The sequence below is a fragment of the Alosa alosa genome, chromosome 2 (assembly GCF_017589495.1).
Source record: "Alosa alosa isolate M-15738 ecotype Scorff River chromosome 2, AALO_Geno_1.1, whole genome shotgun sequence".
NCBI lineage: Eukaryota > Metazoa > Chordata > Actinopteri > Clupeiformes > Clupeidae > Alosa > Alosa alosa.
In genome coordinates this window covers 15,893,609-15,909,764 of record NC_063190.1, presented here as the reverse complement: position 1 = coordinate 15,909,764, position 16,156 = coordinate 15,893,609, and the positions used below count along the sequence as shown (strand labels likewise).

General features: G+C 41.7%; 1 protein-coding gene across 1 annotated transcript in view; it reads right to left on the bottom strand.

The window, feature by feature from the left end:
• Positions 1 to 16,156, bottom strand: part of jakmip2 (janus kinase and microtubule interacting protein 2) — a 45,571-nt gene that overhangs the window by 10,801 nt on the left and 18,614 nt on the right. The window contains exons 2-14 of the mRNA XM_048236633.1: positions 13,033 to 13,276; positions 12,027 to 12,524; positions 10,006 to 10,215; positions 8,808 to 8,906; positions 8,299 to 8,445; positions 7,856 to 7,996; positions 5,673 to 5,729; positions 5,438 to 5,560; positions 5,186 to 5,314; positions 4,771 to 4,854; positions 1,836 to 1,898; positions 1,545 to 1,643; positions 1,250 to 1,348 (exon numbers count right to left, since the gene is read on the bottom strand). Coding sequence (XP_048092590.1) covers positions 1,250 to 1,348; positions 1,545 to 1,643; positions 1,836 to 1,898; positions 4,771 to 4,854; positions 5,186 to 5,314; positions 5,438 to 5,560; positions 5,673 to 5,729; positions 7,856 to 7,996; positions 8,299 to 8,445; positions 8,808 to 8,906; positions 10,006 to 10,215; positions 12,027 to 12,524; positions 13,033 to 13,161 — 1,878 coding nt within the window. The 5' untranslated portion in view covers positions 13,162 to 13,276. The remainder of the gene's footprint in view (positions 1 to 1,249; positions 1,349 to 1,544; positions 1,644 to 1,835; positions 1,899 to 4,770; positions 4,855 to 5,185; positions 5,315 to 5,437; positions 5,561 to 5,672; positions 5,730 to 7,855; positions 7,997 to 8,298; positions 8,446 to 8,807; positions 8,907 to 10,005; positions 10,216 to 12,026; positions 12,525 to 13,032; positions 13,277 to 16,156) is intronic.

Genomic DNA, 16,156 nt, shown 5'->3' with positions numbered 1-16,156 from the left:
AAATGTTCCAACTGTTGCTAGTGTCAACTACTGTAGCTTCAACACATCAAAGGCACCCTCTGTTTATCAGATGCACTCTGTTTTATGACTTTTAATTAAATTAATTTAATTCAATTGTATGTACTTTACTTTATGACCTATTCTTAAGCTCTTGACCTTTTATGTTTTTATTTACTATTACCATTCTTTGCTTGTGTAAACACATTGCATTGCCCCTGCGTATATATAATTGCCCCTGCGCTATTAGGGCTGTCAAAATAATGTGTTAATTCGATTATTTACAGACAAAATAAAGTGTTAAAAAAGTTAACGCTGATTAATCACATTTCGTTGTGACTTTTGACCCAGTGCAGTCTGGCTACAGTGACTGAAGGAGGCAGACGAGAAAGCACTGCTTGGTCCTCCCTTACAGAAATTTCAGGTTTCTGGCGAAGTTGCCGCAAATTTGCGGCAAGGTCATATTTTCACATGCAAATTAGGTTTCTGGCAAACAGTTGCGGTTAACTTTTGGTAATGTCTCAGCAAATTTTCAGCAATGTCATTATGCAAATTAGGTTTGTCACCAGAAGTTCACTGGAAGTTTGCCATTATTGGCAAGTGTGATGGAAAATCACTGGCGAACACATTTGCCACCAGTGGCAAATTTCGCATTGTTGCCAGAACTTTGCTGGAAGTTTGCCTTTAGCGGCCAACACTGGCAAACTTCTGGCGATATTTTCTAGTGAACTCATTTGTTTCCCACAAATCACCCACAAGTTTGCTGCAAATCTGCCACAAACATTACATTTTTGTAAGGGCTGTGAATGAAACATTTAGCCTACATTTAAACAAACACCCAGACCAAACCTGTTGACAGGAGCATCATTCTCTACTATTTCTGCAGTAAGGAATTTCTGTTGCCTACCATAAGAGTTCGTCAAGTCTGAAGCATCACCTCAAAGCAAAGCAATCCGGAGGTACAAGTTAGCACAGCTGTTGATGATAATAATGCTAGCCGCCAGCCTTGTCAAAATTAACTTGGCAAACTTTGTTTAGGCCTACTTAGCCTACCCTATGGTCTACCCTCATTTCCATTCCAATAACTTCACACATTACATTTCCGTTCTTGTTTGTAGAACTACTTCTTTCCGCCACATACAGTATCAACTAATTTCTCAGCTTGCAGGACAAACTGCCGTTACTAGTTCTAAATGGATGGTTGCTATGACCAAAGGCCAGTCTTTAGTTCCATCTCTCCAAGGTGCTTTACCTTCACCCCCTCTTTCATACAGTAGATCTGGAGAGCGCTGACTCCTTCAGAGAATGGATGGATCCGGAGGTTAAAAGGAGGAGACCTCCTCTCTCGTTCCTTTAAGAAATAAATACATACTAATTTCATCACCTTCAAATATCCATCAGATTACAAAGATGACCACCTCTCAGATTATATTATATTTAAACCTCATGTGCTTATAAATTCAGTAAAAAAGTGCAATGTCTCATGTTTAGTTATAAATTCAGTAAAAAAAGTATAATGTCTCATGTTTAGCTGGCAGAAAAAGCACCTCTAGCTCCAAGATACGGAACTCCAGGAGCTCATTCTGGTCTTTGGAGTCTTGCAGTTCCTGATGAAGTCGCCCAATCTCACTGTCTTGCTTTTCCACCTAAGGGGAAAACAGGTGTCGTAGCAATAGAATTACTAAAGCAGCACTTTTCACCTGTCTGAATGAAATCAAGAGATCAACTTGACAATTAAAAGGTTGTCTTGCAATTAAAGGTTGTTTTGCAGAGTAAAGCTATTATATTAAATTAAGCCAACTAGGGGAGGTTAAAATATGCACATGAATTAGACAAACCTTTTCCAAGAGTTCTTGGTTCCGTCGCAGAAAGAGCTGTTTCTCTTCCACCCATTTTGAGTCCTGTGAATGGAAAACAGCAGATCATGGATACTGGAGTCACAGAAACCCAACAGTGTCCCAAGGGATAGGCATATCAAGGCATATCAAATCACATGTATGTGTGTGTACAGTACATATATATATATATGTATGTACACACACATACATGTGTCATATGTTTATATATGCCTGTGTATATACACACATATATTGCATCATGTTTTACTTTCTCATGTATCGCCAATAATATCAGTTCTTCAACAGCACCCACATTTTCTCAATGTTAGTGTAACAGTAGCCAGTATGCAGCTGTGCAGTAAGTATGCTGTGTAAACCTCCCTCCCGATGCCTTAAGAGTCGTGTTAGTGACAGAGCTTGCAGCCTGGGCTTTTAGCTAAAATGCTAGCCTGCTCGACTCAGATCCGTCAGTTGTTAGTGACAGAGGGCTTCATGCAGCCTGGGCTTTTTCAGCTGTAAAAATTTTTACCAGGTGTACACACTGTAAAATTACTTTTATGTAAGATTAATACTTTCCAAGATACAGCCAGATTTACAGTGGGAGGGGTGTGTCCATCCAGACCAAACGTGACGATTTTGCTATATACTATTCCTATTTATGTACCAGCATGCAAAATGTGAGCCTCCTACATGGTTTAGTTCTTGTGCTATGGGCTTGTGAACTTTGACAAAAAAAAAAGAGGCCGAACAAAATCGACACCCCCCCCCCTGTAAAACTGGCTGTATCTTGAAAAGTATTGATCTTACATAAAAGTAATTTTACAGTGTGTCTCCTGGGTAACATAGGTACACCTGGTATTTTTTTCAGAATTTTTTGAGACCTAAGTGCGTGGGCCCTGGTTGAATTGACGTGGAATGACCCAATTCTCATTCACTTATATGGGGTGCAGCTCTCAGTTGTCTCAGAAAACAATAATTTCTCTAATTTTATATCTTAGCAGAGGCTGTTATAATTAGCTAAGCTGTGGAAAACATAAAATAGGTAGGTAGTCTTATTGTTGAAACAAACCATTTTTGGAAAGAGTTTGCTTATGTTACTACTTGCCCACTTCTCTCAAAGGATTCCATTCAAACAACAGCTTCTGGTCTCTCTTCATAGACCCCATGGCCAATGTGCATATGAATGATTATTTTCTTTTCAAAAAGCACACCGCTACAATACTGCTTAAAGTGCAGTACTGAAATACTGAGTTATGAATTCTCATGTGGCCTTTTTACCGTGAAATGCAAATAAACTGAACAATACACAGTTTTCTTTTCTTTTTTCAAAAACATACCTCAGAATTTATTGGATAAATATGTAAATATCAAAGAAAAGAAATTATGTAAATATAAATATAATACACAGTTTTCACATCTGCTGCCTTTTGGTATGAGCAGCAAAAGATTACAATGCATAATTTTGTAGGAGCCATCCGTAAGTATAGCTACTTAAGCAGTGTCCTGTTGGAACACATTCTTCAATCAAGAACAACAATTAGATTATCCAATTTTACCTGATATGTTACAACCTTTTGACTTGGTGTGTTACAATGTCCACTGACTGTTTCTGGAGCTAGAGAAATATGTTATCATAATCATGTCTGCTAGAATTGGAGGAAAATGCAATTTTGTAATTTTTCCCCCCTTGCACAACACGGTTTGATGTTGTAGCTATTAAAGACCTTTCCTAGAAATTAAATTGTTCATGCTTGGCCTTTAAGACTTATATGAGACAGAAAGAGCCCAACAGCATTCCCTTCTCAGCTGGCCATGCCTAACCTGACTCTCGCCAGATGAATTTTGTTCCGCCTAGCTCCACTCATCCATCTGGGACCAATCCATTGGAGTGTTGCTGTAGAAGGCTGGGCCTAATCAAAAAATGCTTGCATATGATTGAATAAGCCACTTGTCCGTCATCTATTGACGTGCTACTTCAACCACTCACATCGAAGCCAACCCGTGACGCTGATAACAGTCTCACGGTCGCTTCTACGCTATGTCACATCTATGAAACTCCCCCCTGCGGCCTGATTGGCTGTACCATAAAATCGGGTGCAGAAATCACTCTCAATGGAAGAGGTCCCAGATGGATGTGAGTGAAGCTAGGCGGAGCTAAGCGGAACGAAATTCATCTGGCGAGAGTCAGGTTAGGCCATGCCAGGGAGGATCTTAAACACTACTTCCAGGCTATGGAACAGTTTTGAAATGCACATCTTACAAGCATGAATCACATTCATGTTCTCAGAAATTCATTAGGAAGAGATCAGCTAAACCTGCTCTTTGTGGTATAACTAAGTAAGGGATAATGTATAGAACGCCGGTAATTATTGGGAAAATAAGACCCGACCGGGCGAACCGGTCTTGTTCCACCCTGAAGGGACTTATTTTCCCAATAATGACCAGCGTTCTATACATTATCCCGCTTATTACATGGCTACTTGCCAAAATGAAATAATAAACTCCCCACGATATGACTTTAGCCTAAATAGTCTAGCCTATTTGTTTGTTCATCGTGGCATTTGCTGAAACAAATAGTTCGCAACAACACACGCTGAACTTGAATCAAACATTCTTTAGAACACAGCTGATCAACCGTCTGCTTTCACTTTTGAAGTTCCAGTCCTTGCGTAGTGATATGAAATACCTGAATTAGAAGCACAAACTCCGTTGCCATTGACAGCGGTCATTATTTTTTTCAGAGGTCCTTTCCTCGGAAATAATGACCGCTAGAACAAATCCCATTCAAGTCAATGGAGCGTTCTACTTGCCTTGTGAAGAGCCATGTAATAACGACTGTTATGTGACCACCCTCCCTTCTTCCAACCCTTCTTTCTTGGTCACATGTCCCCGTCTCAGAGCCACAAGACAATAACACAAACGGTCTGGCCCTTACCTGTCCTTTGAGTGTGAGCTCCTTCTGCAGGTCCTCGATTTTGGCCTGGTAACGCTGCACATCTGCCTGAAGCTGCTCCTGAGCCTGAGAGAGACAGAGAGAGTGAGAGAGAGACACACAGAGAGAAAGGCTACCAATATTATACTACTGTATATTACATAATACAGACACAGAGCTTGTGATAGAAACTCCAGATGAACTGATTTAGTTCCACTACTTGCAGTAGCAGCCCAGAAGTGCTAGTATCCATGATTCTGAATCAGTAGAAGCAGACAGGTCTTATCATTCAAACGTCACAGACTGGAACGGTACAGGAAGCCCGAATATTTACTATTCTATGACAGTATTACAAAAGTGTCTTTTCTAGGCTGCAGTGTGTCTCAAGTGCGGGTGATGGATCAGGCTCTGTGTGTACCTTGGCCTCCATCTCCGCATCCAGCATGCCTCCCTTCTGCTCCTGCAGGAGAGCGTATGCGCGCTGAAGAGCCTGGTACTCCCGCGTCAGCTGACGGAAGCGCAACTCTGCCTCCTCACGAGCCAGACCCTGCACACACACACACAAAGAGGGTAAGAACAATCACACCCACAGAACAATTTAGGCTTAAAGAGGCAGGTTACATTTGTACACAACAGAAGAGATCCACAAGGCATTTGAACATATTCTAACCTCGTCCAAATCCTCGTCTGGAGTAGCAGGAGTCCTATCCATTCTCAAGGAAGCTACTGACGAGGTCTCTGAATCCATTGACTCCTCATCGTACCCAAAGAAGGTGTCCACAACAATGTGCCTCTGCATCGCAGAATCATTAAGTGAGGAAAGGCCCTTCTCACAGCTACAACAGCCTTACAAAAACATTTCACATTGGAGACATTTCACTGCCTTCTATTGCAATAACACTTACCTTGATGGGTCTGGAACTTCGTTTATGTCTCTTTTTCCTTAGCAATTTCTCTCGGTCCTGTGAGACAGGGTGAATCAGTCAAACAAGGACAAAACACTACAAACATCACACAACACAATACTCAAAAGTACAGATGTAGCCTGTATGTACTGTGTGAATATGTAAAAAATGTAGATAAGATTATGTTATCTGGCAGGCAATGATGATATCTGTCTTGGATATGAAAACTGCATGCTTTTGTACCAAATGTGCAAACTTACAGGACACTAGATATACCGTGGTGTGGAGCATATACTGTACTGCTTCAAGCACTGAAAGAGTACAGTACCATTTGAATCCTTTACATTTTAAGAAAGGATTTGAAGAGGAGACAGAGGAAACATGTTTTGTTGTAGTGATCAATTGAGGGTGATTTGTTTTAAATTGGGGATATCGCTTTTACATTCCATTATGAATGAGCTGACAATGTTCCATGAAGATGGGCCATTTGTATTAGCTTAGCTACTGAATTTTATTGGCCAAATTTAGCCCAGAGATGATTCCAAAAGGGTAGATTACAATCTTAGCTGTTTTCCCGTTGAGAGAGAGAGAGTGCAAAACAGCATTATGTCCAATATTCCAATATGTGGTTTAATGTTATATTTTATATATTTTTTGCTATATTTTTCATTAGTGCAGTAGGTCACTTTGACCCTGAAGTAGCGCTCCTACTGGTCTCTATATGATATCTGTACTGTGTGTTCCCAATCAGGGACAATGTAATTGTCATTACTGATTGCTTGTATGGAGTCAAATGCCATGTACTATACATCATAGATTAGGGTAGCCTGGATGTCGTCTGACGTCTTGGGGGATGCATTGGGGGGCTGGGCCCGTCCTGGAAGACATCTGTGCCCGTCCTGGACGAGCTTGGCTGCACCAACCAACCCACCCCACTTCCCCAATCCCATGGATTGATTTTGAACAGTAATTTGATGTAGGCCTATATAGGATGTCAATATAGCAATTATCAAATAAACTGGTAAAATCTGTATTATTCTGTAGACTATCAGAAACATTAACTAAGCCTTAATAGCTTATCACCTTTATGGAGAGGTTTTAGTGGTATAGTTTAGGCTACTTGACTTCTGCACTAACCAGTCATCTGATGACAAATATAGGATTTATCGGCCCACAGGTAGGCTGTCTCATATCGTAGTTAGTAGTAGTAGTAGTAGTTTCTGGGTTTGTTTGATTTCGCTAACGTCAGACCTAGTCGGAGAACATAGGGGAACTTCATGTTAACGCACCAGGGCCGAAGTTATCCGTAACATTGGGGCTAACTCCCTTTTCCCTCTATCTGAAAATGGTTAGCAAATGAATGAGGACTTCGGTTTTGTCTGCGGAGTTATTTTTTGCATTTTTTTCCAACATGACTCGCTCCAGTCTCAACAGCACGTCTACTTTCTCCATAGGCATCTCAGTTCTTAACAGACATACCTCGCTTTCTCTCTCCATCCCGGCCTGCGCACGGGGCTCTCTTAAAGGAGCTGCACCAATTTACAACAGTAGGTTATGTTGTGTAGATACAGTTAAGCTACTTGGGTTTAAGTATGCAAATGACCGTGATTTCCTTCTCCCTCGGGGGTTATAAGATCTACACTCTATAGGCTACCCCAAACATCTAGATTTTCATATTAGAATGTTTTGTCAAGTGTAAGTTTGTAATTGTCATTCTCATTGGTTTAAAGGATGTTACGCCCAAAGCACACCCATGACTGATTAAGAAACATAAGAACTACTCTATTGCACCCGGCACCCAGCTTTTGATCACAAAATCACGTCATTAAAGTAGTGATTGTGGACTAGCCATGCCTTTAATGTCTATAAACTTTGCGCCCCTGACCATCCGTTTCTGATCGCCAATATAGGGCCCTACATTTTTACCAACACCATTGACAAAAAAGTAATGGCTAACTAGCTGTAGCTTGAATCATATGATTCACTTAGAATCAATATCACCTTGTTTCATGTGAATTAGTTACCAAAAATTACCAAAAATAGGTGAAAAAGAGATAAAATAACAAAAATGTTGACATAAACCAGCAGTAGTGTAGCAGCAGTAATACAAGTCATATGACCTGCAATCAAATCGCACCAAGAGTTCAAATTGTGCATAAAACACATTAAAAGCTTTCACTTACTCTTGTCAGTTCATCTATCATAGTCTGTTGTTCGAGAACCTGAAGCTTAAGGAACTCAATCTCCTGGTCATCGTGAGCCTGGTCAAGGTCGTTTAAGGACTTCAGTTTCTTTAGTGGAGGATGAGAACTAATTTTCTCTTTCTGAGATAGAGGGAACACAAAAGTTATATATACAGTACATCAACAGCTAACACAGCCCCACAGATTTGTACAAACGTCCTTACAGAAGAACATTTACATACTGCGTATTAATTATTATCTATAGCACACGCATCAGTCAACTTCAAAGCACCTAACCCTAACCTTAACCCTAACCCTTGCCTAACCCTAGTGCCTTTCATGTAGCGCTGCCTGGAAGACGACGTTGGGAGCTTAAACCACCAAACACCCATACAGTATGATTTGTATTAGCCTTAGGGGCATGAGGAGCACTCTCTCCTCACCATTTCCATGTTCTCCCTGGTCAAACCCTTCAGTTTCTCCTCCATTCGCTGTAAAGACTGAGTCAGCTCATCGTTCCTTTTATTCAACAGCTTGTTCTTCTCCAACATGGGTTTGCACTGCTTCTCTGACTCCCGCACACGTTTCAACTAATGAAAGAGGGACATAGAGAGAAAGAAAAAGAGAAAAATAGTCCATGCGTATAACATCATAAGCAGTTGTAATGGCCTGAAAACTCAAACTTGTAATCAGTTTCTTTCATTTATGTCGTGCCATTAACAATCAACAATGACTTGACACTACATACACCCCTAGACACACCTAATTTGACTACATTTTGAAGCTCTGCATCTAGGCATAAATATGTATGTTTTATTTTACATTTTCACTTTTCTGGACAATTTGGAAGATCAAAAGTAGAGCAAAAATAATCTGTGCATAACGATTAACTTAAGTGGACCAGCGCAGTCTTGGCCAGTACGACCAGTACATCTCCCACCAAAGTTCCTACCAGCTCATTCCTCTCCTCGACCAGCAGTGTGTTGCGATCCTCCAGCTTCCGGATGGTCGAGTTCAGCTCAGCCACACGCCTTTGATTCCTTCTCATGTCCTACATACAAAACACAGGCAGGCAGGTTAGGGGTGTTATAACAACCCAACTTTTGCTGAAACACGATTCTACCCCCCCCCCTTACTTTCCTATTTCAAAACGCCCCCCTCACACACACACACTTTTAAAAAGCTTGATACGCGTCACATACACACACACACACACACACTTATGCTTCTCATATACATAGCAATTGAAAAAATAGTGGTGGATTTAGCAATACACCATACATAATACCATATCATACACATTTTTACATGTGTAGGTCAAAAGGTCTGGTTGAAATTTTCATGGTCATGGGACTCAGACACAGGAAAAAGTCCCTTCCTTCTTCTTAGATGGCAGCATAACACTGTTATCTCTTGAGGAAGGAATTCTGATAACACAAATGTTGTGTAATGTTTTAAAACCCTTTTTTTCTGATAACTGGTAAATAGAAATCATGTGCAGATATCCGTCACAAATGAACTTAACTCATGAAATAATTTTGGATTATTGCAGCAGCATGAAGACACATCCCACAAGCCACTAAGTTTCACTGATTTGTTATGCACCAGCCACAAGCTCTGAAGCAAATCCCAAGCACATCTTCCCATCTCCCAGCAAAAAGGTAAGATTTATTTTTCTTTATCACATATGACAGCGTTTATATATCTTTTAAATGAAAATGTCAGTGTCAGTGACGGAGGCTAATAATTGAATTTAGTGGCAAAATTAGACAATTGGACTGAAGCACTGAACAAAAAAGAAACCTCCTTACATTTGTATGTCTGAAACACTGCATAATCACATTTGATCTTATACAAAGCCATGTTTCATATGCAGTACTAGACAGTTTGAAAAAGGGAAAAAAAAACCTTTGGGGCTTAGAATGGCTAAAATATAGCAGAAAGGGAGTGGATACATCAGATGAGGCATGATCCTCAGACTACACTCAGCTCATAGTAGCATCCTGACTTGTGGGAATGTGGAACAAAACCTTCATAAGCATTACATCAATTTGTGGCTTTGCACATCCTGTAACAACACAAAACAGCTACGAGTGAAGCTAAGGCTGCTTCCCAGATGATGTCTAGCTCGTATAGGCGTAGAGACTCACGGGGCTCCCGCAGTACTCGGCTCCGTCGCCTGCCCGGCCAGGGATCTCCCTTTTGGGGCTGCCCAGGTTGCACTCAGCCTCCTTCACCAGAAAGAGCTGCTCGTCCAGGGCATCCTTCTGTAGCTGCAGCTTCTGTAGGAAGCCTGTGGCTGTCTCCAGTTCCTTCTCCAGGGCGAAGACGGTGCGGTCCTTTGCTTTGATCTCATCCACCTAAACCAAGAGCAACATCCATATTTGGACAATCGGATTAAAATGCATTCATCATCCATTCCATTTACGATTTAAAAACACTGATGAAATCTAAAAGTTGATTGCTGAGGTACTGGATTTAAAAGTGACGAAGTGGTTAAGTAATATAAGAAGCTATGTGTTGATGCTTGAGTAACAGCTGAACTAAATGTCTCATGCAATGAAATGGAATGGTAGGTTTTTGCAGCAGAAAATCGTTGTTACCGTAAAACCTCAAATTATGGCCGGGATTCTATTTATAGCCGGGCCTCGGATAATAGCCAGGGTCGTGGTCGATTCGGACAAATAAAGGCCGGCCCCCAAATACAAGCCGGGGTAATAATTGGCTATCAGTAGGGCTATCAGTCCACAAGCACTAGAATACATTGTTTCGATTTAACTCAATGAAATAAAAGAGCACTTTTTAATATTTTATATTAAAATAAATATTTTATATTGTTGGTTGGTTTAATAGTAGCCAATGAAAAGTCATTGTACACTATGGGTCTCCAACAAGTTGCTCTCAAGATACCAGTCGCTTGCTGCCCACTTCTGAGCTTGCCAGAGGCTGAAGCAGTTATTAGGCTTACTACATTTAAACACAATTGTTGCCGCGCTAAAGCTAGTGCACAGAGCCCATTCACTGTAATGTAAGTGTCTTGGAAAAAAATGTCTCCACCATTATGAGGCTAAATATTATGTGGCTACTTTTGCTGTGCGGTGTCACACCAAATCCCTTTTCATTAAATTAAGCTTTTCAACGGCAAACGGCATTTGTTTGTTGGGGAAAGATGGATAATAATATATGTTTGTACATTATGCGGTAAATGGTGAGGATTCCGTTCCACTGACACAAAAAGGCTGCCAATGGGAGCCGCATCAACAATAGTGTTCCAGGTTCTAAATAAACTAAAAAAGAGCACTGCTAGAGTTACTTTTGTCAGAGTGCTATTCAAGAGTTTGAAAACTGCTAATACGAACAACTCATACCAACTGTCGGGGAAAGCTTTCCTTCCCATTGAATAGTGTGTGTGTGAATTGACTGAAACCTCAAGGAAACGTCAAGAAAAATGTACTACTTGTACTACTTTTTTTTTGCATATCTGGGCTTGTCAACCAGATAGCCAATATGTCTGGCCACTTGCTAACGTCGTCTACCAATTGGTCTACCAATTCTGTCAGCTCAGGGTCAGGCAGACAATCGCTATTCACTAAGTCTAATTTATTAAGGATACGGCCCTTGGGTAACAATGACTGTGCATACCTTGACAGCACAAGCCTTCTTAGTGTTTCAAAAATAGCGATTTTGATGCGATCATAGTAGTGCCCCTAGCACTCCCATTCAAAAGGCCATTTGACCCTAAAACCCGAAAATGTGGTCAATCTTAAAAGCGGCGCTTACTTCGTAATTATGCTTTTAAACGAAAGTTTGACTCAGGTATATTCAGAAAAAGACCCTGCATTTTGGTTGCATTTTGGAGAGTTTTACTTTAAGGGAGGGAGTCTAATAGACACAGCACTGATGTCAAAGCCGGCTTATGTCAGCCACATGACAGAGAGTAATAGATGCTGGACCAAAAAAGTGTAGACTCTCACATCTCCCTTTGGGGATCAATAAAGTATCTATCTCTCTATCTGACATGCCAAAGTGTCCTAACATCCAATGACCAGCCGATATGTAAGTTGTGTCCATAAACCACACTTGGGGTTGGGACATCTAAAGGATCACTGCTGTGGAGGTGCCTGGCTGCAGTGGGGTCAAAGGGCAGAAGCACTGTTAAGGGCTGTCGTACCAGCCTGCGTATGTCTCTCTCGCAGTCCCACTTGATCTTGGTGATCTGCTCCTGGTGCATCTGGTGCTCTGAGCGCAGGTCTCCCGCCTTCATCTTGTCCGCCTGGATGATGGTGCTGAGCGCCTCGTCCGTCTGCTTCTTGGAGGACTTGAGCTCGGCGATCTCCTGCAGGAGCTTGACGCGCTCCTGGTCAAAGAAGCGCCGCGCCTCCTCCTTGGCCTCCAGCGTGAGGGCTGTGCGCACCTTCTCGCCGCTGCCGTCGCGCAGTGCGCTCATGGCCGTCTTGAGCCGCTGGATCTCACCATCCTTGATCTTGCCGTGGCGCAGCAGCTCCTGCTCGTGCTGGCGCACCAGGCTCTCCCGCAGCGCCTGCAGCTCCTTCATCTTCTCTTCGTGCCACTTGGCCCGCTGCTCAGTCAGTGCCACTGTGTGCCGGTGCTGCTCCTGCTCGCGGATGCGCTTGGCCTCCTGCACCTTCTCACGTTCCAGCTTAGTCACCTGTGGTGGGAGAAAGGCACAGACGACGTGCAACAGTTACGCAAGACGCTATCAGTATGGTCACACAAGACTGGAGACTAGAGAGTTACTATGGCTCTACAATCTGAGGTGGAAAACTCCTACCACTTGTTCCAACCATTCACTACACCAGCTGATTCTAACTAGCACTAGAACTTTTCAGCCAGACAGATTTAGGGTTAGAGTTGTCCACCTCTGTCTACTGAGAGTATTTGAAACATTTTATAAAAACGAATGATTTTTGTATTTATAAGTAGTTTATGTTCTGTTATGTGTTATTGGGATAACCAACGCCAGATTGGATGCCAAAAACAGAGTACCTTCCCAGGCAGATAAAGTCCAAATTAATTTTACTGAAAAGGTGTCTGAGTTATTGCTCCAGGTCTATTCATGATCACTGTCACTTCAAACCTCTCTGTTATAAGTACATACACTAAATACAACAAACATGTCTACATTTTATGTGTAATTCAAGGCATGAAAGGCCTACCTTGCATTTTTCCTGATGCAATTCGATTTGAATGTCCGTCAGTTTCGACCTGAGGTCTTCATTGGCAGCCTGTAGGGCAGAGATTAGTGCTTCGGGCTTTTCGCCCTTAGTACGGGCCTTCTTCGCCATGACAATGAGTTGCTACAATTCCTCCTCAGACACGTTCATTTAATCCACTTCCACTGCTTCAAAGAATTAAGTTTCCAATTTTTCCTCTTCTTCATATTCCTTGGGGACAGTAGACCTATGACATGGAAGAAAAAAAAAGAAAAAAGTTTTTAGAATTTTGACTGCACAGCACTTTCACCTTTTATTTTTTATTTTTTTTTTATTTTTTATTTTTGCATTGTTTTTATTTTTGATAGGACAGTGAGAGACTGACAGGAAATGAATGGGAGAGAGAGAGACACGGTGGGATCGGGAAATGACCCAGGTCAGACTTGAACCTGAGGCCCCGTGGGCTCTTGGACCCGTATATGGTACGGGCGCTGTAGCCAGTTGTGCCACAGCACCCCCTACACAGAACTTTCAAACTTTTCACCAGTACACTATAAGCTACCCATGTAGTTCTGCAGACAGCAGCTCAAAAAATGGATCCGCTGGAATAGACCTGGCCCAGGTCTGATACAGTGCAGCGCCGGGATCTATTCAGGAAGTCAGCCGCAATGTGGGATTAGCACACCACCAGTCATCAGAGTGAGTGTCCTCTGTGATCGGCAGCGACGTTGTGTCTGTTAGCTGGACCTTCGACCCCAGCAGTTGCCTCGCCACACACATATCATTGCTAATGGGCTTTGACTGAATCAGACCCAGACCAGCCAAGAGAGTGCAGACATTGTGCTGATATCATCAATCTTAAGAACAATGAAAAAAACAGTAAGACCCAAGATCAGGCATAGGATTTTACTCACTAAGTAGGAGCTGTCTTCAGCTTGATGTGAAATCAATACAAGTTATTTTGGTGTGTGCTTCTCTGAGGATGTCCGTAAACACAAAGATGCTCTTAAAGGGGATTTATGAAACTTCACCAAGTATTGCTTTGACTATGAAACTGCTGGCTGTAGCCACTTGAGCTTGGTAAAACCGATTTTTTTTTTTTTACAAACAGTACTCTGTGACCTCGAGAAATCTATGTGAAAACTCAACGGATTTCTCCGTACATTCGGCACACATCTGTATTGATTACAGTAACGTCCTGTACGTACAGTAAATGGTTTGGTACGTATACATGCGTATACATGTACCTTTACACTCTACTTACATCAGATCTGGAAATAGATGGTTTAGACTGAGGTGAGTTAGAGACGGGCTAGAATAAAAGGATGAAGGTGCTCTGTGTTACTGATCTAAAATGAGAGATCACCTAAGCTACACTGACGTGAGTTAGCGCAGAGAAGAGCGAGAGCATGTGTGCGAACAGTCTTTCCAACAGCCTGCCGAGCTGCAGGTGGGATGGGGCCCTGGGGGAGGGACTGCCAACATGACCAGGCGTCGCCTTGGCAACGGTGTACTGCAGCAATCTCCTGCATGCCCGCACACACACACACACTGCACATACATATGCTGCTGTGCTTCTTGCCAGCCAACAAAGACTATGGGCTGTGGGGTAGAGAGGAATATGGAGTTCTTGTCCAGTGTCATTTCTGCCCATTTAAGTCAACTGACCATCAGCCAGAGACATCCTGCTGCTTCACACACAGTTAAAGTTGTTTCTGACCTTCTTAGGTAACTAGTGAGGCACAAAATGTTCACTAGTTAACTAGTGAAGACAGAAATGCACACTAGTTAAACACTTTTTGTGCCTTGCTAGTTAACTAGTGAGGCACAACAATTGTTACTAGTTGACTAGTGAATGCCAAATGCCAGCAAGTTAACTAGTTGGAGTCTTTTACCTTTACTAGTTAACTAGTGAGGCTACAAAATGTTTATTATTAAACTATTTCAAGCCAAACTTAACAAAGAATGATAATGAGGAGGTGGGGAGAAGTATGCTGAAGTTTCCTTTTGGCTCCCCAGCAAGAACTCAAAATTTAGTGAGGTGCAATAAGAGTCAATTGTTAACAAGTAAGTACCAAATCTAGTTAACTATTTGAGTATTTCTTCATCTGAACCGTATTTATTCACCCTTGCTTTGACTGCTTCATTTGTATGCAAGTGAACCATTGTGCACTAGTGGCACATACTGTACACATACAAGCCTTTTGAGTATTTATTCATACTATTTTGCTATACTATTTAATATTAATTCATATTATTTTGCCCCACCTGCTTCATTTGCATGCAAGTACAGTATTGTACAGTCATCTAGTCGACTTAGTGAACTAGTGGCGCATACATTCAAGCCTTTTGAATTTTTTTTTTTTTCATTTCACTAGTTTACTAATTGGAGTCACTCTTTTTTAAATTAATTAGCTAAAGCCTTTTGGCCTTCTGTCTGAAGTCTGAAAATGCTCATTAGCTAACTAGTAAAAGCTAATATGCTCACTAGTTAACTAGTAAGAATGTATTTTGCCTTACTAGTTAAATAGTGAGGCCAAATGTGTTTACTAGTTAACCAGTAAATGCAAAATTGGGTACTAGTTAACTAGCTACTTATTGAACTAGTAAGGTCCAAAAAGAGCAACTAGTGAGCGTTACATGTGCACTAGTTAATTAGTGAAATGTTTAGCTGTCGTGCATTAACTAGTGAAAATGTTAGCGCCTTACTAGTTAACTAGTGTGCCCGGGTCATCAATTAGTGTACTAACTAGTAAGGTCCAAAACACCTTCACAAGTTAATTATGACCGCCAAGGCAGCGAAGCGGGCGGTCATATATGTTTAGTCAGATTTTTTTTTTTTTTTTTTTTTTCTTTTCGCATGTCCAAATTTCTCACACGATTCCTGGACACTGAAAGACCGGGTAGACAAAACTTGCGGGCATGTAACCCCATATGGATAGTAATGGAACCATCGTTTTCGTTTTGATCTGTAGCCCCACGTTGGACTGCACCCCGAAAGGAGGGTAGGGCAGACACAGTTTTCTGTGAATATCTCGAGAACCGTAAGGTTTAGGAGGACCACCTTTTTTGTATGTTGATCTCTAGGGGCCATGTCAACCCATTCCATAACCACTAATTTCATGTA